The sequence below is a fragment of the Electrona antarctica genome (genome assembly GCF_951216825.1).
Source record: "Electrona antarctica genome assembly, chromosome: 7".
Taxonomy (NCBI): domain Eukaryota; kingdom Metazoa; phylum Chordata; class Actinopteri; order Myctophiformes; family Myctophidae; genus Electrona; species Electrona antarctica.
This window is the reverse complement of record NC_136812.1, coordinates 37,802,515-37,825,460: the sequence shown is the minus strand read 5'-3', so window position 1 is coordinate 37,825,460 and position 22,946 is coordinate 37,802,515. Positions and strand designations below refer to the sequence as shown.

General features: G+C 41.0%; 1 protein-coding gene across 1 annotated transcript in view; it reads left to right on the top strand.

Moving 5' to 3' along the window:
* The window catches only part of cpamd8 (C3 and PZP like alpha-2-macroglobulin domain containing 8), an 84,734-nt gene extending 71,027 nt beyond the window's left edge, over nt 1-13,707 (top strand). Inside the window, exons 40-45 of the mRNA XM_079505284.1 lie at nt 1,268-1,373; nt 1,875-1,985; nt 2,872-3,084; nt 6,779-6,853; nt 11,556-11,757; nt 12,576-13,707. Coding sequence (XP_079361410.1) covers nt 1,268-1,373; nt 1,875-1,985; nt 2,872-3,084; nt 6,779-6,853; nt 11,556-11,757; nt 12,576 — 708 coding nt within the window. The 3' untranslated portion in view covers nt 12,577-13,707. The remainder of the gene's footprint in view (nt 1-1,267; nt 1,374-1,874; nt 1,986-2,871; nt 3,085-6,778; nt 6,854-11,555; nt 11,758-12,575) is intronic.
* The last annotated feature ends 9,239 nt before the right edge of the window (nt 13,708-22,946 follow it).

The following is a 22,946-nucleotide window of genomic DNA, read 5'->3' as shown; positions in this document are numbered from 1 at the left end:
TTCACTTCTTGTAACGGTTGTATACAGGCTGACTAAAAAGCTGAATAACTCTAAAACTACGGAGCTCTCCATGGTTTTGACAAAACGCGCAATGTTCGGAGGTCTTTTCTGATTATCCAGTTATCCCGATTGGAACATTGGCCTCATTTTAGCTCGCTAGCATTGACGCTAAATATTTTGCATCTAAAATGGACACCACAAACGGACGTGCATCACACTAAAAGCAAGTACATCCGGGTCGGCAGTCAAGCGTTGGCTCTTGCATCCACCATGTGGCAGTGATACGGTTAACCCGGTCGTTGCCAAACTTTGCACACACACTCCCTGGATGCCAACAAACCTCTGCCCCACATTTTCCAGAACGGCCTGTTATAGCACCACCATGAGGCAGATGTTCACATTTTTACCTATAACTGCACTGATCTGCGTGAAACGTTGAATGCACAGTTGCACACTCCCTAGACTAGGCCAAGGAAAAACCTTTGCCCTGCATTTTTCACATCTGCCTTTTATAGCGCCACCAAGAGGCCGACTTTTGTAAAACACATTTTTTGATATTACTCCTCCAGATTCCGTCCAAAAATCCCACAAATCGTTCTATAATCTATAGTCACCGTTGGCTTCCAAAGTTTGCAGGATTGGCTTGTTTTTAACAAAAAGCCTCAAACGCAGCGTGCAATTTACGTGAAATCTTTCACGCACTTTCTTACTAGGCTGGCACACTGGCCTGTTATAGCGCCATCAACCTCCAGGTGGATTTTTGCAAAACACAAAGAAGAAATGGCACTCTATTCACATTGGCCTATTATAGCGCCACCAGGAGGCCACAATAACCTGAACCTCGCCTGGTGGAGACCTGTGCACTTTTTCTAGTTTATTTGTGTTACCGTCACTGTCTGGGGACAATTTGGTCAATTATTGCACTTCTTCATCATTCAAGAGTGTCAGTAGTAGAAACAGCAGATCTACAAGCCCACAATGTGTCGCAATGTAATGCGTTCTGAGCTTGTAGATCGGATATTTTCACCATTTTGATCATATGATAGAAAGATTCATTTAGTTTTACAAATATTTTTCTGCAGTACCTATTTTATTCGTTTAGGAATCTATATTGTCTTTTATCTAGGAGAAACATTTTTGTGTTGCTTGCGGATGGGAAAACAATTGACAAATAAAGAAATCTTAAATTTTGATTTTTCTTTTGTTCCATCTTCACATGAATTGCTCATTGATTCCTGCTTGTGTGTTCATGTGTGTGTGTCCTCAGATCCCCAGCCTGTGCATGACGTGTGTGGCCTTCCAGGCAGTGAGGGAATACATAGTGGGCAAGACAGCGCCTGTTCCGGTCAAGGTCTATGACTACTATGAACCAGGTGTGCCTCTGATGAATATTTTTAGCACCGCTCTTTAACGAGTCACAGAGTAGGAAAACCCTGTAACTCACTCTGATTTATGAACTTGGCCCCTTTCTGAGGAAATTGGAATTTTCAAGTCTTTTCGGTTATTGTGCGCGCGCGCGCGTGTGTGTGTGTGTGTGTGTGTGTGTGCGCGTGTGCGTGCGTGCTTGAGTCTTTGCTTGCGTGTTTTGTGCATGCACTAATCCAATGGTTTCCAAAAATGTTAAGCTCGAGACCCAAAAGAGAAATGTGATCCCCGGGACCCGAACTAGTGAAAATAGCCGATCTACAAGCTCACAATCGGCTATTTGCCAGTTTCTCATGTAATATTTGACAATTTGGTATTAAAAAGGTCTTGAAAAGTCATTCAATTGTAACTTTAGAAATGTGCAGATGCCAGATACCCTAAATACATTTATACTGCAGGTCGTTTACTGAATGAGAAAATAATGTTGTAATCTAATCTGTGTGATGCAGCGTTCGAGGCCACCCGCTTCTACAACGTCAGTGAGAGCAGTCCGCTGGCCAGGGAGCTGTGTGACGGGCCCACCTGCAACGAGGTGGAGAGCTCCACCAACCAGTGGATAGGTGAGCTTCACTGTACACCTCGCTTGTTTTTTCTACAGATTTTCTTTCGGCTTTTTCTGCCTTTTTTGATTGGTTGAAAGTAATTTGACAGGAAATGGGGAGAGAGATGGGGGGGAAGACACGCGGCAAAGATGGCACTCATATTTGATGCAGTCTGTTTCTGCCAAAAATGTTACTAATCCGGCGGCAGTAACATTAGCGTTTTCTCGCCGTCAGTTGATTCTTCATATCCATATGAGTCAAACCGCTGGGATCATTTGTTTATGGGAATTCAGAATGGGGGAAAAAACCCACAACCCAGGTAGGATGCGTAAATTAGGTCAGACTTCGGTGCTCTATTGACCTTTTTTATTCAGGAAAGACCAAGCTCTCTTTTTCAAGGACGCCTCCCCTGAGTACAACATGATCACAACATCTAGGAAAAACTATTTTAAATACTGTGGCTCAGGATCGAGGTTCGAATCCCGGCTCCTCCCGTCTACATGTCGAAGTGTCCTTGGGCAAGACACTGAACCCCAAATTCTTGCTTCCGATGTGCTGGTTGGTACCTCGCATGGCTTCCGCCGCAATCGGTGTATGATTGCGGCCTTAGCACAGTGCCGACTGCCGCCCTAATATAAGTGGACAGGGAAGGAGAGAGAAGAGAATCAGCATGATGGCAGTTTAGATTATATTGTTACTATATGACAGCCCAGTTCTCTACATATCTTATGAATGGAGCCCATGTTGTATCGAACTTCTCTCTTGCACCGGTTACAGAGTATCTTTTCCAACTTGAATCTAAAAATGAGCCAATCTACAAGCTCATAACATGCTACTACTTTCACCACTGCACGCAACCTACACGCACATTCATCTTTTTTTATCATTCTCACATCTTCTCCAGGTTTTGTGCAGGGGAACCATTGTAACAATGTGTTTGGCTGCCTGGAGGAGGAACAGTTTGAGCGCTGCACCTGCTACAGGGACTGTGGCTATGACGGGGAGCCGGTTTGCGGGTCGGACAGACAGCTGTACCAGAACCAGTGTCAGATGGAGGTGTTTGCCTGTCGAAATGGGACACGCATCGAGCAGGTCCCCCTGTCCCAGTGTCCTCAGAGTAAGTGTGTGTGTGTGTGTGTGTGTGTGTGTGTGTGTGTGTGTGTGTGTGTGTGTATGTGTGTGTGTGTATGTGTATGTGTATGTGTATGTGTGTGTGTGTGTGTGTGTGTGTGTGTGTGTGTGTGTGTGTGTGTGTGTGTGCATCTGCGCATGGATGTGAGATGTGAAAACAGCTGTCCAGGTGTTGTGCTGATTACTGGATGAGTTTTGGTAGAATATATACACCCACCCTTCACACACACACACACACACACACACACACACACACACACACACACACACACACACACACACACACACACACACACACACACACACACACACACACACACACACACACACACACACACACACACACTCTCTAGCTCTCTCTTTCTCACTCCCTTTCCCCTGCTCCACTCTGCTATATTACAGGGCACTCCAAATGACAGAGTGCTTTTGTCCAGCCCTTTGAAAACCCTGTTACATTCCTTTCCGACGCATAGCCCAACAACAAAAGGAGCCTTCATGTTGCAAAGCAGATTGGGGTAAAAGGCACAGACAAAACTTTGGTGGGAAAAGGCCCCGGTTTGTGCCAAGTGGGTTCATGGACGTATCAAACTCGTGTATCAAAATGAATATCTATGTACTCACACCTCCCTGCACGTTGTTTGTGTGCCCATTTCAAAAAACAGAAACAAAAGAAATACACTGTGTCCACACAGCTTCTGTCCGGGTTGTGGCACCTTGCTGTACTTTGAATGGTCACTATGCAGATTTACATAATAACCATTGTTATGTAAGCCCTGGGATGTTGCTTACTATTGGTATGAAAAGGTTGTTCAAAAAGCCTCATAGCAATACAGAAACTTTTCTTTGCGACCAACTGATGTCCTTGTTCCTGATCTCACAGGGACTCAAACAGTGAATCATAGGTTAGCCAACAGCACCATCTAGTGTAAAACCTAAAAACACAAAAAACTGTCCAAACTCATGCTTGGCAGTGTGGGCCATTGAAAAAAAGGTGTCAAAACTAGTCCCTGTGAATGCAGTGAATGAGTTAAGGAGATTTCCACGGGGTTTCCTTGCACTAAATTGATAGTTAATCATCAGCATTATTACAGTAAATTCAACTGGAGAATGTCAAAGAATGACTATTCTGACCTGAGTTTCACTGTCATGTCATCTCTATACCTATAATGCATTATTAGACCGTAAAGGAATTCTGGACTAAAATGACAGACCATATCGGATGATCATGTCTAATGAAAGAAATGTTCTCACAGACAAAAAAAGTTCTTATCAAATGGGGGTCCCTGAAATGAAATGGGTTGAGAACTGTATAAATCGTCAATGGAGGATACCACTTAACCTTTTGAATTCAAAAAAATATATATATCGACTCTATTGAACACCCTTTATGTCTGTGTGTTGTTAAGAAAATATTGAACCCCCGGGCGTCTGGTGCAGCCATCTGGGTAGCTTGCGCAGCCGTCTGGGCACCTACCGTAAACTGGTAATCCAGCTTGACGTGTTGTGGGTTCGAGTCCCGATACCAACAACCTTTGCTGTGTAGACAAAAGGTATCCTTCCTCCCAAGTTGTACTGCTTGTCAAGTTGTAAGTTGCAGACTTGAAAAGAAAAGAAGGGAATCCAAGGCACTCTTTGGTGAAAAATGTAATAGTTTATTTGATGAGCAAGGCAAATAAATAACAGGACCTATGCGTTTCGACCAAAAGGTCTTCGTCAGGGTCTATCTGCCATTTTGTCACCCTTAAATACAGCCAGGTGGTGGGTGTGATCCAATAATGCCATTACATCATTATTATTTCATTGGCATATAAATTATTTAATTTTAGTTACATTATTTCGTTATATAAATTTCATGTTGATTACACATCATAGGATGTTCAATAAATCAAAAAACTAATTATATGAAAATAACAAAACACCCGAAGTGACCAGCACCAAGTGAAAAGTAAAAAACAATTATTGGGAAAACAAAGGAAAAAGAATAAAGTAAAAATGTATATTGACACATTTAAACCGTAACCAAAATCACAGAGAAAATGCTGTGTCTTCCCCCCCATCTCTCTCCCCATTTCCTGTCAGGCTACTGTATATCTTATCTAATCTATCAATAGGCAAAAATAATAATAAATATAGCTGCAAGCAGCGATAAGGCAGGACCAAGAAAGAAGACAATACGCAATAAGAACAACATGCACAAATAAGACTAACGAGCTGAGTTGTCAGTACCCGGATTTGAACACAACCTTGTGGACCAAAGGCGAGAGCTCTACTGACTGAGCTACACGGAGACAATCAGTGACTGCATTGTAAACAGCAAAACAATTCAGTGTTTTGGTAACAAATATGTGTGTCCTCATTTTGGGCATGTCATTATCCATTTCTACAGTGTGTTCGATCATGTTTTCACGTACAAACTTCTCTTCAACCGGGATTTCAGTTAATGGTCCATAGATTTTGTGGAGAACGTTTCACGCAAGTTGCTCAAAAATCAGGGCAGAAAATCAGGTATAAGCATTTTTCAAACTGCTCAAATTTAAAAAAAAAAATAATAACATTGAACCAATGAAAACGTATTAGTGCGCTTCTGAAGAAACCTCTGAACTCTATTGGAGCCTAAAACTGTCTAGCCTGGATCCAGCCCTGAATCGCTAGCCATTAAAAAAATATGTGAACGAAATGAAAATGTAACTGTCTGTAAGAGCAACTAACTCCACCCCCTCTCCCCTGGCGCAGGCAGAGCAGCATGGCTGCAGCCACTAACTCCACCCCCTCTCCCCTGGCGCAGGCAGGGCAGCATGGCTGCAGCCACTAACTCCACCCCCTCTCTCCTGGCGCAGGCAGGGCAGCATGGCTGCAGCCACTAACTCCACCCCCTCTCCCCTGGCGCAGGCAGGGCAGCATGGCTGTAGCCACTAACTCCACCCCCTCTCCCCTGGCGCAGGCAGGGCAGCATGGCTGCAGCCACTAACTCCACCCCCTCTCCCCTGGCGCAGGCAGGGCTGCATGGCTGCAGCCACTAACTCCACCCCCTCTCCCCTGACGTAGGCAGGGCAGCATGGCTGCAGCCACTAACTCCACCCCCTCTCCCCTGGCGCAGGCAGGGCAGCATGGCTGCAGCCACTAACTCCACCCCCTCTCCCCTGGCACAGGTAGGGCAGCATGGCTGCAGCCACTAACTCCACCCCCTCTCCCCTGGCGCAGGCAGGGCAGCATGGCTGCAGCCACTAACTCCACCCCGTCTCCAAAACTGTAGAAGTCATTGTAATATTTCCTGCTTATTATTGTAAGCCGCGTCATGAAGCATCGGGGCATTCTTACACGCGTTGTGCTGCATTGTGAGCTTGGAGATCCATTGTCACCTGTTCTTATCAATGATGAAAAATGACAGAGAGAACGTACTATCTCCACTTGAGCTGGATTTGGGTAAAGTGGTGATAATGGTAATGGTAACACATGCAAGCAACTGACAATATATATATTTTGTTTTTTAATTTCCTGAAAAATTAACATTTTGGACTTAGGTGGTTTCTTCCTGACAGCAGAGATATAATAGTTAACACACCGTCAATAAGTGTCACTAATTGTGTGTGTGTGTCTGTGTGTGTGTGTGTGTGTGTGTGTGTGTGTGTGTGTGTGTGTGTGTGTGTGTGTGTGTGTGTGTGTGTGTGTGTGTGTCCTAGTGGAGCCCACGGTAGGGTACAGGGAGCCAACCGCTGTCCAGATAGTTGACCAGTCACTGGAGCCCGTACACACAGGTACTGTATATCTCCAGACTTCCATAAGACTCCTTCATCTCTCAGACCCATTTTAGGCCACTAAACCTTGTCCTCCCTTGTCTCCCCATTCATCTCACTCCTCCTCACACAGCCCCATGTTCTCTACACACAGTACCCATTCTCCAGCTCCCATCTTAGGACTTTTCTTTACATACCATTATTTCTTTACCCGAATTGATTGACCTAGCACGTTGCAACAGAGCATGTATTGTTTGGGTGCTGTGGCTTCGATTTACCTTACTATGGATATAAAGTACATTATATACAGTATATACCTTTACATGTAAATGTGGATGTTATTATGTTAATACGACTAAGGCTATACTGTAGCTGACTATTGATGCGTGAAAATGGGCAGCGGAGCATACCAGGATTCCATCACTATTGTTGACTGTAGTTTTGTTGTAAATCGAATGCAAAGAGCTGTAAATGATAAACATGCGCTGATGGTCAAGCGCTTTTGGACCATAGGGGTCAATTCTGATACTATCATTAAATGAACTGTTTGCATGTTGAGGAGGCAATAAATGTAAGCGCGCGGGGGGGTCGTATGGAAAAGTGTCCTCTCCGCCCCCTCACTCTCCTCTCATCACTATCATCACACTGCCTGTGCTGTTGGGACATGCTCCTGAGAGAGAGAGAGAGAGAGAGAGAGTGTGTGTGTGTGTGTGTGTGTGTGTGTGTGTGTGTGTGTGTGTGCGTGTGCGTGTGCGTGCGCGTGCGCGTGCGTGCGATAAGATAAAGGTGAGAGGAACAGGCAGGCCGTAATCGCCGGCAATTTGCACAGGAAATGACATGGCAGTAGTTATAGCCTGTATAAGAAGAACGTTGTACAGTATGTTATATTGTCTCTGTCGGGCAGAAACCTCCTATCTTCATATTCAAACTCTAGTGTGTGTTTTCTTTTTTTTGAGTGGTGCAACCACTCCAAGGAACAGCAATGTCTGTGTTAACCTATGTGACTATGTATGTGACTATGAGTACCAGTAGGGGCAAAAGTGGCGCTGTTGTGCCAGAAACAGAGAGCGAGAGATAGTGCTGCACTGTTGCCTGCTAATGAGAGAGAGGGGGAGAGGGGAGTTGCACCACTCAGTTCACACGGGTGTGATTTTTATGTTACACAAAAGCATCAAAAGCTCCCCGCGTTTTGAGCTTGAAAAGTAACAGTTTTGGACATGTGATCCTTGTTTGCAATAAGTCTTATGGTCGGTACGGTCGGTGACTAGGTGTCCCGGTCTCTAAAACTGTAACCTTAAATCTATAAGCAATAATATGTCAAAATTACAATGACATATGACATTTGTTCAGACTGCCAGCAATGAGTAAAACGCTCCCAAAAAATGTAGTCTCTGTGACACATCTATAGGGGCCACAATCTGCATTCAAAGATGTTCCTAGAAGCTTTGTCATTGGTCGAAAAAACCCCGGTCGAAATGACTAACCAATCAGGAAGTAGACAGGCAAATCGACCAATGGCAAAGCATCTAGGAAAATCTTTGAATGCAGATTGTGGCCCCTAGATGTGTCACAGCTCACAGGCTCATTTTTTTGGGAGCGTTTTACACATTGCTGGCTGTCTGAATACCCAAAAAAAGGTCATTAAAATGTTGACATATTATTGCTTATAGCAGTTTGTTTTCAAACAAGACATTTATCATCAATACTTGTTTGAACTTTGACTTTACTTTACAGACTATTTCTGTTACACTGCTCTGGACTGAGCTCTGATCAGATGGTATGTGCAGATACCACGGCCCAATAATTCCAGCCAGGATGTTAGGATGTGTGCAGTGGGTAGGATGTGTGTCTGTGTGCAGCAGGTAGCATGTTGCTCTGTTACATTTGTTTGGCTGTGTGCAGCTATTAGCTACTAGTTACTTTAGTTGACTATTAAAGACTAAAAGAGCCAGCAGGCAAAGCTCTCCGTCTACCGAGCAATCTTCGTTCCTACTCTCACCTATGGTCATGAAGTGTGGGTCATGACCGAAAGAATAAGGTCGCGGATACAAGTGGCCAAAATGGGTTTTCTCAGACGGGTGGCTGGCATCTCCCTTAGAGATAGGGTGAGAAGTTCAGTCACACCAGAGAGACTCGGAATAAAGTCGCTGCTTCTTCGCCTGGAAAGGAGCCAGCTTAGGTGGTTAGGATGTCTCTTGAGCGTCTCCATAGGGAGCTCCTCAATGCACGACCCACTGGGAGGAGACCCCGGGGCAGACCAAGGTGCAGTTGGAGGAAACACATCGACTCACTGGCCTTGGATCGCCTCGGGATCCCCCGGGAGGAAGTCACTAATGTTGCTCTGGAGAGGTAAGTCTGGAGCTCTCTGGTGGAGCTGTTGCCCCCGCGACCCGACTACGGATAAGCGGTTGAAGATGGATGGATAAGACTAAAAGACTAAGATTTTAATATTTAGTCGACTAAGGTCACATTCCCACCTAATACTTCGGTAGACTCGATGCGAATGGGAGGAGAATTGGGACTTCTTGCATATTTAATTTGCTGCGGGTTGCCTTCACACTGTCATCCGCAGCTATTGGAAACGCAGCAGGGGGACCTTTATCAATGTGTTCCATTCATAAACTATAGCCTACACAGTGAAATCTATGGTGATACAATTATACTCATAACGTGCATGTGTCGTGCCGTCTGGGACTGGACCCCCCCGCCCCCCCCCCCCCTCTCTCTCTCTCTCTCTCTCTCTCACACTATACGCACGCAGCCACGCACTGTTCTTTTGGGCATGGAGGCACAGCGCTGAGCGCACTGATATAACAGACAGCAGCGCAAAATGTTTACAAGTTTATCGAGATAAAAGTCCCTACTCCCCAGTCCCCACACAGTGACAGCACTCCATGTTTACGGCACGCACAGACAGACATACAGACAGAATATTCTGTAGGCTATAATACACTGCAGTGTTTTTATGTGTTTCCTTAAGCAATTGATTAATGTACTCGTCCTAATTTCGATCAGGGCTTCAGACTCATTCCACCACGTCTATCCACCACGGTAACGGGACATATTTGCGCTGCGTAAAATATGCCTTCTCCGTCTCCAACTGTGTTCAGCTCCTCACCCGCCACATTGTTTGCTTCATTTCCTTTATTTACTGCGGATTGCATTCACACCTGCACCGAATCGTAATCTAGTGCGATTGGAAGCGAAGTGAAACCCCCGTTTTTGCTCGGAGTAGAATGCGGTTCTTTGATACGCATTAGGATTCGAATGAGCCTTCACACCTGCCAAACGAAGTGCACTTTCTGACAATGCGCAGCAGGATTCGTTTTAATCGCAGCAAAGCTTTCTGGTGTGAATGTCACCTAAGACTAAACAATTTCACATGACTAGAATAGGAATAAAACTAAATGGTGTGGTATTCACAAGACTAAGACTAAATCAGAATTTGCTGTCAAAATTAACACTGCTCGTTTGCCTACTGTATGTATGTGTTGTCAATTCAGGTGTCATAGCATCTCTGAATGAATATGTGCCTACAGATGTTGTGTTCAAACATCTGCGCTCACGCGTGCGTGCGTGCGCGTGCGTGAGATGTGGGGTGGCATGTGCTAACTTGTTCCCAGCCTGCAGCAACCGATAACTTCAGCATACAGAGCTGTTCTCAGTCAAAGGTCTCCTCAGAACAAAGGCTGAGGCTTCACACTTGCCACAGGAATGCTATTAAAGTGGTGCTGCAGCGCATGTGCGTGCGCGCGAGAGCGCACAAACACACACACACACACACACACACACACATGAACATGCGCACACACACACCCCTACATTAAATATGATAACCCCGGGGTGATTACATGGAATAAGTACTGTAAAAACACTGTCATTGTAAACCATTACAATGTGCCCGCCAAGTGCATTTGGGAGTGTAATAGGTGAGTGTGTGTACTGCGTGCCAAAGAACTGACTGTTTGCTGCAGCAGTAGAGTATACAGTACATGCTGGGGCTGTGGGATTAGCTGCACTGTGCAGGCATGTCTGTCACATCAGTCAATTGGTGTCCAATCAGTCTCAATCAAAAATGTTTGACGTGTGTGTGTGTGTGTGTGTGTGTGTGTGTGTGTGTGTGTGTGTGTGTGTGTGTGTGTGTGTGTGTGTGTGTGTGTGTGTGTGTGTGTGTGTGTGTGAATCACTGATGTGTTATATGTTCTTGATCCAACTAGTAAGAGGGAAAGCAGGTTTTATGTGAGAGAGTTATAAGAAAGAGGTTTAATACTTGTTCATGCACAAGGAGAATTAAGGAATGTCTGGAATAGCTGAAACAACTGAGGGTGAAAGAACATGCTTCATGTGGCAGAGGGAGATTTTAATGTAAGCGTTGAGTGACCCCTACTGGCCACTGATAGGCATAATTATTCTAGTTCACCTAATTGAAGGTTGTTTACAGTTCAGCCTGGGAAAGTGCAGGTGCACACAATGATAGAAAATGTGGATACAAAGATTTGAAGCATTTCCTCGGAATACCTCACAGTATAGTTCATATGATTTCAATTTAACGTTAAGTGACAAATTAATTTGCACAGCATCCAAAGTGGCTTTTAAGGCCAGCCATATTATGAATTGGACTTACTATCCTGGAACTGCCATCAGATCTGGTTTTGCCTGCCTTTCAGATGATTCGATTTTCCTTCTATTTCCGCACCTCACACCTCTGTCCCTCTCTGCGTAGGTGACGAGGAACAGGGCTCCATGGCGGAGGTGTCCTACTACTCCTACGAGTATGACCAAGACTCTGAGCCTTTCCTTGCTGACGCCGAGGGAGAGGACCATTTTGAGCTTCCAGTAGAGGATGACGGGGAAGAGCTCAAAGTGGCAGTGCCAGCAAATGCAGAGCTACCCACACTGGACACAAAAAACACCCCCGAGCGATGGTATGGTCCATAACATTCGATGAGATTTACTGCAGGACCTGTTTATATTACCGGCATGTGACAACCATGCTTTTAACCGAAAACAAAGTATTCAACTTTATTGTAGGGTTATAGTGATTTAAATCCCTAGTAATATTATAAAATGTACCATTCTGGAAATTCTTAGATTGCAGCCTTAACACATTCTGAACAGGAACCCCTATTGGTGTTTTAAGCATTATGTTATACTTTAGCTATTGAAAAATAGCAGATCTACAAGCTCATAACGTGGCACTCGGTGCCGTGCTACGAGCTTGTAGATCTGCTATTTTTAAAAGATCTTGAAAATGTGTCGCAAATCTTTGAATATATATTATTTCAGAGCGAACATTTTAACTCAAATCTTTGCTTCTGGGGGGGAACAACATATTTTCAGATGGGGGTCGGCAGCCAAATACAGATAATTTTTGTGGTCCTTCACATGAAATAGTTTGAGAACCACTTCTTCTTTCAGATAACTGTCATGATTTATGAATTCTACAAATTAAGACATTTGTAGAATTTGGTTTCAGGTCTAAATGGGTTGGAGTAGTTCACCCATAAGATGACTTATGTTCTATCAATTACACTCCCGGTCATCAAATTATTGGCTTAGGAATGCGACAAAAACCCACAAAATTCCCATGTATTCAAGGCGTCATGGGGAGTGTAATCGATAGAACATAAGTCACACAAACTTTTCACTCGGCAATAAGGACTGTATGTTCAACCAAAAATATGTGTTAACAGCATCTCTACACTGTTTGTAACATATCTCCTTCAACACATGTCTTCCACAGAAACACCCCTGGACTGCAGCACCCTCCGCGTGTCCCAATTGTACATTATTTGTGAATATGAAAGAGTGAGTGGAGAGAAGAGAAGCTCTGGGGCTAGGTGGTCTTATTAGAATAGATGGTGGGGTCTGGGCTGTGTGTGAGTGAGTGAGCTAGCTCAATGGTTCTCAGCCTGTGGGTCAGAACCCCATATGATTTGTGTGTGTGTGTGTGTGTGTGTGTGTGTGTGTGTGTGTGTGTGTGTGTGTGTGTGTGTGTGTGTGTGTGTGTGTGTGTGTGTGTGTGTGTGTGTGTGTGTGTGTGTGTGTGTGTGTGTGTGTGTGTGTGTGTGTGTGTGTGCGTGCGTGCGTGCGTGCGTGCGTGCGTGCGTGCGTGCGTGCGTGCGTGCGTGCGTGCTAATAAGTAGTGTCCTCCAGACTTCTGTCATTCTTCGGTATATTTCTAATCTCCTAGTCAGCAGTAGACACCATAGCGCCTTTTGTTACTCACTGTAGTGCCTCTGTAGTCACTAGATAAAATAATCAAGTATTTATGTTTGTAATTACACCTGAGTTTAAGCAAGTGTTTTTTTCCTATCTGTGGTATTTATTTTTAGCTAGAGCTCTTTTTTCTCCTTTTTTTTATTTGTTGTGTTTTCCTGCCAATATTGTCCATTTTTGCCCCATAACCTATTGGTTCTTACAATTCAAACAACATTCCTGTTGCGTTGTGAAAAGCATGTCATCCCCCCCCCCCCCTTCTCCGCAAGCTTTATACCAATTATTGAGATGTTTGATGAAATTCCTGTACTTGTATCCTGCTGGAAAGACATATGTTACCCATATGCTCTACAATGGTTATAAGCTCTTCTTTTCCCCTGAAAACTATACAAGATCAACAGCTAACTCTCAAGTTAAACTTCCAGCTGTCACCTTAATGTTGAACAACAGACAGGGATTTGATTGTACAGTACATAAGCTATTTTGTTTTTATTTGTTACATTTTGTCTCGTGAAGCAATCAACTTAAAAAATATATATATGAAATTAGGAATTACTGTAAATGTACCAAATTTGCTCAAGTTGAAACCCATACCCATGTAATGTAAAAGACAGTGCTTTTGAAACAAACAAGAATAAAGTTTCTATACAATCCAATGTCTTTGTCTAGACATTCATTTACATTTTCAGATTAAAACTGGGAAAGCATCCGTTTCATTTTAGTTAATGTAGCATCACAATCATTTTAATACAATGATTCATGATTCAAAATAGCAGATGCACAAGCTCATTGCGCACCACTTTGGCACATACTTACCTAGAAACCTCAATTCAAACTTTTAAATATCCAGCTTACTGTGGACATTATGTGCTTGAACATGAACCTTTGAAATGTTTTAGTTTTAGAAATATACTAAAGGAAGTCAATGGAAGATTTTGGTACCTCAAAAACACACTTGCAGCTGTTTGTTGTACTCTTGCAGACAGTATTGGAACCAGCCACTTCAGCTCTATAATGTAGCGTGCCAAAATGATTGGATATATACAGGTTTTGTAGCAATTGGATAAATATTACACCCAAATGTTTAATCATGTTTAATCATGACATCCACACTCTGCCTACATGAGGCCAGGGGATTGACCTGGCTACACCAAGAGGAACCCCAGGGGCACAGTGGACAGTGCTCATAATCACTCATCACTTTCTTTCATTCCAGTACCTAACAGCAGTAAGGACGGCTTGTGGTACAACCTGCACTGGGTCTGATGCAATGGCTGGGTTATTATAGTCAGTACTATATCCAATGAATTTATGAATGATATGTGAATTTATTTTTATATATATTTTTTAATTAAAGCCAGAGTCGGGTTTTGAAAAAAATCGATCGACATCGACATTGATCGACCAACATCGACATCGTCATCGACCTTTGAAATGTTTCATAGTTTTAGAAATATAGTGCTTTCAAATTTGAGAAATTTATAATGGGTGTCAATAGCAGATTTTGGCACGTCAAAAAATCACTTACAGACTCCATTCACACTTTTTATAATTCAGCTTACTGTGGAGACACATGCTGGAACTTTTTACTTTGAAATGTTTTGTAGTTTATGAGTTATTTAACTTAAACGCCCAATGCTTTCTCAATGGCAATAGCACAAACTTTGGAATGCTACTAGTCCTACATACTTACACCTAGAAACCCCATTTCGTCTTACGGTCGACATGTTTGCCTGAAAAGGAATCTTTGAAATGTTTCATCGTTTTAGAAATATAGTGCTTTCAAATTTGAGACATTTACAATGGGGCTCAATGGCAGATATTGGCACGTCAAAAAAGCACTTTCACCTAGAAACTCCATTCACACTTTTTATAATTCAGCTTTCTGTGGAGACACATGCTGGAACTTTTTACTTTGAAATGTTTTGTAGTTTCTGAGTTATTTAAGTTAAACGCCCAATGCATTCCCAATGGCAATAGCACAAACTTTGGCATGCTACTTCAGAATGGGGGTCAATGGCAGATTTTGGCAAGTAAAGATTTGAGTGGGGTTTGAACCCACAATCTCCAGGTCATGCAGCCAGTGTGCTAAGTCACTGATCTACTTGCTACCTGCCACAACAGTCTGCTGTTCCCTTTGAGTACAACATTGATACAAAAATAAAATAAAAAAATAAAATAACAGGAGATTTGTCTATTGTTTCTTTTGCTGTTGTTTATCTCTAGACGTTTGAATGTTTATGAACCACAATGGAAACAAGTCTCTGGCTCTTCTGTCATTATCTATTCGGCCTTTTAAGAACCGCATGCACAGTGGATCACTGGGTACAGAGCCTGCCTGGGAATCAGGAGGCTGCAGGTTCAAGTCCTGCCTCTGACATAGTGTCCCGAAAATATGATAAACCATGGACTATAGTATGTAGTTTTTTCATGATTTTCATCTTTTTTTCAAATCCTCCAAAATCATGAAAAACGACATGCTATAGTATGCCGTCCGAAAAGAATTATAACTTTGGCATGCTATTAGTCCTACATACTTACACCTAGAATCCCCATTCAAACCTATTTAGGTTCATCTTACGGTGGACATGTTTGCCTGAAAAGGAATCTTTGAAATGTTTCATAGTTTTAGAAATATAGTGCTTTAAATGTAAGAAATTTATAATGGCAGATAGTGGCACGTCAAAATCACTTTCACCTAGAAACTCCATTCACACTTTTTATAATTCAGCTTACTGTGGAGACACATGCTGGAACTTTTTACTTTGAAATGTTTTGTAGTTTCTGAGTTATTTAAGTGAAACGCCCAATGCATTCCAAATGGCAATAGCACAAACTTTGGCATACTACTAGTCCTACATACTTACACCTAGAAACCCCATTCAAACCTATTTAGGTTCATCTTACGGTGGACATGTTTGCCTGAAAAGGAATCTTTGAAATGTTTCATCGTTTTAGAAATATAGTGCTTTCAAATTTGAGACATTTACAATGGGGCTCAATGGCAGATATTGGCACGTCAAAAAAGCACTTTCACCTAGAAACTCCATTCACACTTTTTATAATTCAGCTTACTGTGGAGACACATGCTGGAACTTTTTACTTTGAAATGTTTTGTAGTTTCTGAGTTATTTAAGTTAAACGCCCAATGCATTCCCAATGGCAATAGCACAAACTTTGGCATGCTACTAGTCCTACATACTTACACCTAGAAACCCCATTCAAACCTATTTAGGTTCATCTTACGGTGGACATGTTTGCCTGAAAAGGAATCTTTGAAATGTTTCATCGTTTTAGAAATATAGTGCTTTCAAATTTGAGACATTTACAATGGGGCTCAATGGCAGATATTGGCACGTCAAAAAAGCACTTTCACCTAGAAACTCCATTCACACTTTTTATAATTCAGCTTTCTGTGGAGACACATGCTGGAACTTTTTACTTTGAAATGTTTTGTAGTTTCTGAGTTATTTAAGTTAAACGCCCAATGCATTCCCAATGGCAATAGCACAAACTTTGGCATGCTACTAGTCCTACATACTTACACCTAGAAACCCCATTCAAACCTATTTAGGTTAATCTTACGGTGGACATGTTTGCCTGAAAAGGAATCTTTGAAATGTTTCATCGTTTTAGAAATATAGTGCTTTCAAATTTGAGACATTTACAATGGGGCTCAATGGCAGATATTGGCACGTCAAAAAAGCACTTTCACCTAGAAACTCCATTCACACTTTTTATAATTCAGCTTACTGTGGAGACACATGCTGGAACTTTTTACTTTGAAATGTTTTGTAGTTTCTGAGTTATTTAAGTTAAACGCCCAATGCATTCCCAATGGCAATAGCACAAACTTTGGCATGCTACTAGTCCTACATACTTACACCTAGAAACCCCATTCAAACCTATTTAGGTTCATCTTACGGTGGACATGTTTGCCTGAAAAGGAATCTTTGAAATGTTTCATCGTTTTAGAAATATAGTGCTTTCAAATTTGAGACATTTACAATGGGGCTCAATGGCAGATATTGGCACGTCAAAAAAGCACTTTCACCTAGAAACTCCATTCACACTTTTTATAATTCAGCTTTCTGTGGAGACACATGCTTGAACTTTTTACTTTGAAATGTTTTGTACTTTCTGAGTTATTTAAGTTAAACGCCCAATGTATTCCAAATGGCAATAGCACAAACTTTGGCATACTACTAGTCCTACATACTTACACCTAGAAACCCCATTCAAACCTATTTAGGTTCATCTTACGGTGGACATGTTTGCCTGAAAAGGAATCTTTGAAATGTTTCATCGTTTTAGAAATATAGTGCTTTCAAATTTGAGACATTTACAATGGGGCTCAATGGCAGATATTGGCACGTCAAAAAAGCACTTTCATCTAGAAACTCCATTCACACTTTTTATAATTCAGCTTACTGTGGAGACACATGCTGGAACGTTTTACTTTGAAATGTTTTATAGTTTCTGAGTTATTTAAGTTAAACGCCCAATGCATTCCCAATGGCAATAGCACAAACTTTGGCATGCTACTAGTCCTACATACTTACACCTAGAAACCCCATTCAAACCTATTTAGGTTCATCTTACGGTGGACATGTTTGCCTGAAAAGGAATCTTTGAAATGTTTCATCGTTTTAGAAATATAGTGCTTTCAAATTTGAGACATTTACAATGGGGCTCAATGGCAGATATTGGCACGTCAAAAAAGCACTTTCACCTAGAAACTCCATTCACACTTTTTATAATTCAGCTTTCTGTGGAGACACATGCTTGAACTTTTTACTTTGAAATGTTTTGTAGTTTCTGAGTTATTTAAGTTAAACGCCCAATGCATTCCAAATGGCAATAGCACAAACTTTGGCATACTACTAGTCCTACATACTTACACCTAGAAACCCCATTCAAACCTATTTAGGTTCATCTTACGGTGGACATGTTTGCCTGAAAAGGAATCTTTGAAATGTTTCATCGTTTTAGAAATATAGTGCTTTCAAATTTGAGACATTTACAATGGGGCTCAATGGCAGATATTGGCACGTCAAAAAAGCACTTTCACCTAGAAACTCCATTCACACTTTTTATAATTCAGCTTACTGTGGAGACACATGCTGGAACTTTTTACTTTGAAATGTTTTGTAGTTTCTGAGTTATTTAAGTTAAACGCCCAATGCATTCCCAATGGCAATAGCACAAACTTTGGCATGCTACTAGTCCTACATACTTACACCTAGAAACCCCATTCAAACCTATTTAGGTTCATCTTACGGTGGACATGTTTGCCTGAAAAGGAATCTTTGAAATGTTTCATCGTTTTAGAAATATAGTGCTTTCAAATTTGAGACATTTACAATGGGGCTCAATGGCAGATATTGGCACGTCAAAAAAGCACTTTCACCTAGAAACTCCATTCACACTTTTTATAATTCAGCTTACTGTGGAGACACATGCTGGAACTTTTTACTTTGAAATGTTTTGTAGTTTCTGAGTTATTTAAGTTAAACGCCCAATGCATTCCCAATGGCAATAGCACAAACTTTGGCATGCTACTAGTCCTACATACTTACACCTAGAAACCCCATTCAAACCTATTTAGGTTCATCTTACGGTGGACATGTTTGCCTGAAAAGGAATCTTTGAAATGTTTCATCGTTTTAGAAATATAGTGCTTTCAAATTTGAGACATTTACAATGGGGCTCAATGGCAGATATTGGCACGTCAAAAAAGCACTTTCACCTAGAAACTCCATTCACACTTTTTATAATTCAGCTTACTGTGGAGACACATGCTGGAACTGTTTACTTTGAAATGTTTTGTAGTTTCTGAGTTATTTAAGTTAAATGCCCAATGCATTCCCAATGGCAATGGCACAAACTTTGGCATGCTACTAGTCCTACATACTTACACCTAGAAACCCCATTCAAACCTATTTAGGTTCATCTTACGGTGGACATGTTTGCCTGAAAAGGAATCTTTGAAATGTTTCATCGTTTTAGAAATATAGTGCTTTCAAATTTGAGACATTTACAATGGGGCTCAATGGCAGATATTGGCACGTCAAAAAAGCACTTTCACCTAGAAACTCCATTCACACTTTTTATAATTCAGCTTACTGTGGAGACACATGCTGGAACTTTTTACTTTGAAATGTTTTGTAGTTTCTGAGTTATTTAAGTTAAACGCCCAATGCATTCCCAATGGCAATAGCACAAACTTTGGCATGCTACTAGTCCTACATACTTACACCTAGAAACCCCATTCAAACCTATTTAGGTTCATCTTACGGTGGACATGTTTGCCTGAAAAGGAATCTTTGAAATGTTTCATCGTTTTAGAAATATAGTGCTTTCAAATTTGAGACATTTACAATGGGGCTCAATGGCAGATATTGGCACGTCAAAAAAGCACTTTCACCTAGAAACTCCATTCACACTTTTTATAATTCAGCTTTCTGTGGAGACACATGCTTGAACTTTTTACTTTGAAATGTTTTGTAGTTTCTGAGATATTTAAGTTAAACGCCCAATGCATTCCAAATGGCAATAGCACAAACTTTGGCATACTACTAGTCCTACATACTTACACCTAGAAACCCCATTCAAACCTATTTAGGTTCATCTTACGGTGGACATGTTTGCCTGAAAAGGAATCTTTGAAATGTTTCATCGTTTTAGAAATATAGTGCTTTCAAATTTGAGACATTTACAATGGGGCTCAATGGCAGATATTGGCACGTCAAAAAAGCACTTTCACCTAGAAACTCCATTCACACTTTTTATAATTCAGCTTACTGTGGAGACACATGCTGGAACTTTTTACTTTGAAATGTTTTGTAGTTTCTGAGTTATTTAAGTTAAACGCCCAATGCATTCCCAATGGCAATAGCACAAACTTTGGCATGCTACTAGTCCTGCATACTTACACCTAGAAATCCCATTCAAACCTATTTAGGTTCATTTTACGGTGGACATGTTTGCCTGAAAAGGAATCTTTGAAATGTTTCATCGTTTTAGAAATATAGTGCTTTCAAATTTGAGACATTTACAATGGGGCTCAATGGCAGATATTGGCACGTCAAAAAAGCACTTTCACCTAGAAACTCAATTCACACTTTTTATAATTCAGCTTACTGTGGAGACACATGCTGGAACTTTTTACTTTGAAATGTTTTGTAGTTTCTGAGTTATTTAAGTTAAACGCCCAATGCATTACCAATGGCAATAGCACAAACTTTGGCATGCTACTAGTCCTGCATACTTACACCTAGAAATCCCATTCAAACCTATTTAGGTTCATCTTACGGTGGACATGTTTGCCTGAAAAGGAATCTTTGAAATGTTTCATCGTTTTAGAAATATAGTGCTTTCAAATTTGAGACATTTACAATGGGGCTCAATGGCAGATATTGGCACGTCAAAAAAGCACTTTCACCTAGAAACTCAATTCACACTTTTTAAAATTCAGCTTACTGTGGAGACACATACTGGAACTTTTTACTTTGAAATGTTTTGTAGTTTCTGAGTTATTTAAGTTAAATGCCCAATGCATTCCCAATGGCAATAGCACAAACTTTGGCATGCTACTAGTCCTACATACTTACACCTAGAAATCCCATTCAAACCTATTTAGGTTCATCTTACGGTGGACATGTTTGCCTGAAAAGGAATCTTTGAAATGTTTCATCGTTTTAGAAATATAGTGCTTTCAAATTTGAGACATTTACAATGGGGCTCAATGGCAGATATTGGCACATCAAAAAAGCACTTTCACCTAGAAACTCAATTCACACTTTTTAAAATTCAGCTTACTGTGGAGACACATGCTGGAACTTTTTACTTTGAAATGTTTTGTAGTTTCTGAGTTATTTAAGTTAAATGCCCAATGCATTCCCAATGGCAATAGCACAAACTTTGGCATGCTACTAGTCCTACATACTTACACCTAGAAACCCCATTCAAACCTATTTAGGTTCATCTTACGGTGGACATGTTTGCCTGAAAAGGAATCTTTGAAATGTTTCATCGTTTTAGAAATATAGTGCTTTCAAATTTGAGACATTTACAATGGGGCTCAATGGCAGATATTGGCACGTCAAAAAAGCACTTTCACCTAGAAACTCCATTCACACTTTTTATAATTCAGCTTTCTGTGGAGACACATGCTTGAACTTTTTACTTTGAAATGTTTTGTAGTTTCTGAGTTATTTAAGTTAAACGCCCAATGCATTCCAAATGGCAATAGCACAAACTTTGGCATACTACTAGTCCTACATACTTACACCTAGAAACCCCATTCAAACCTATTTAGGTTCATCTTACGGTGGACATGTTTGCCTGAAAAGGAATCTTTGAAATGTTTCATCGTTTTAGAAATATAGTGCTTTCAAATTTGAGACATTTACAATGGGGCTCAATGGCAGATATTGGCACGTCAAAAAAGCACTTTCACCTAGAAACTCCATTCACACTTTTTATAATTCAGCTTACTGTGGAGACACATGCTGGAACTTTTTACTTTGAAATGTTTTGTAGTTTCTGAGTTATTTAAGTTAAACGCCCAATGCATTCCCAATGGCAATAGCACAAACTTTGGCATGCTACTAGTCCTACATACTTACACCTAGAAACCCCATTCAAACCTATTTAGGTTCATCTTACGGTGGACATGTTTGCCTGAAAAGGAATCTTTGAAATGTTTCATCGTTTTAGAAATATAGTGCTTTCAAATTTGAGACATTTACAATGGGGCTCAATGGCAGATATTGGCACGTCAAAAAAGCACTTTCACCTAGAAACTCCATTCACACTTTTTATAATTCAGCTTACTGTGGAGACACATGCTGGAACTTTTTACTTTGAAATGTTTTGTAGTTTCTGAGTTATTTAAGTTAAACGCCCAATGCATTCCCAATGGCAATAGCACAAACTTTGGCATGCTACTAGTCCTACATACTTACACCTAGAAACCCCATTCAAACTTATTTAGGTTCATCTTACGGTGGACATGTTTGCCTGAAAAGGAATCTTTGAAATGTTTCATCGTTTTAGAAATATAGTGCTTTCAAATTTGAGACATTTACAATGGGGCTCAATGGCAGATATTGGCACGTCAAAAAAGCACTTTCACCTAGAAACTCCATTCACACTTTTTATAATTCAGCTTACTGTGGAGACACATGCTGGAACTGTTTACTTTGAAATGTTTTGTAGTTTCTGAGTTATTTAAGTTAAATGCCCAATGCATTCCCAATGGCAATGGCACAAACTTTGGCATGCTACTAGTCCTACATACTTACACCTAGAAACCCCATTCAAACCTATTTAGGTTCATCTTACGGTGGACATGTTTGCCTGAAAAGGAATCTTTGAAATGTTTCATCGTTTTAGAAATATAGTGCTTTCAAATTTGAGACATTTACAATGGGGCTCAATGGCAGATATTGGCACGTCAAAAAAGCACTTTCACCTAGAAACTCCATTCACACTTTTTATAATTCAGCTTACTGTGGAGACACATGCTGGAACTTTTTACTTTGAAATGTTTTGTAGTTTCTGAGTTATTTAAGTTAAACGCCCAATGCATTCCCAATGGCAATAGCACAAACTTTGGCATGCTACTAGTCCTACATACTTACACCTAGAAACCCCATTCAAACCTATTTAGGTTCATCTTACGGTGGACATGTTTGCCTGAAAAGGAATCTTTGAAATGTTTCATCGTTTTAGAAATATAGTGCTTTCAAATTTGAGACATTTACAATGGGGCTCAATGGCAGATATTGGCACGTCAAAAAAGCACTTTCACCTAGAAACTCCATTCACACTTTTTATAATTCAGCTTTCTGTGGAGACACATGCTTGAACTTTTTACTTTGAAATGTTT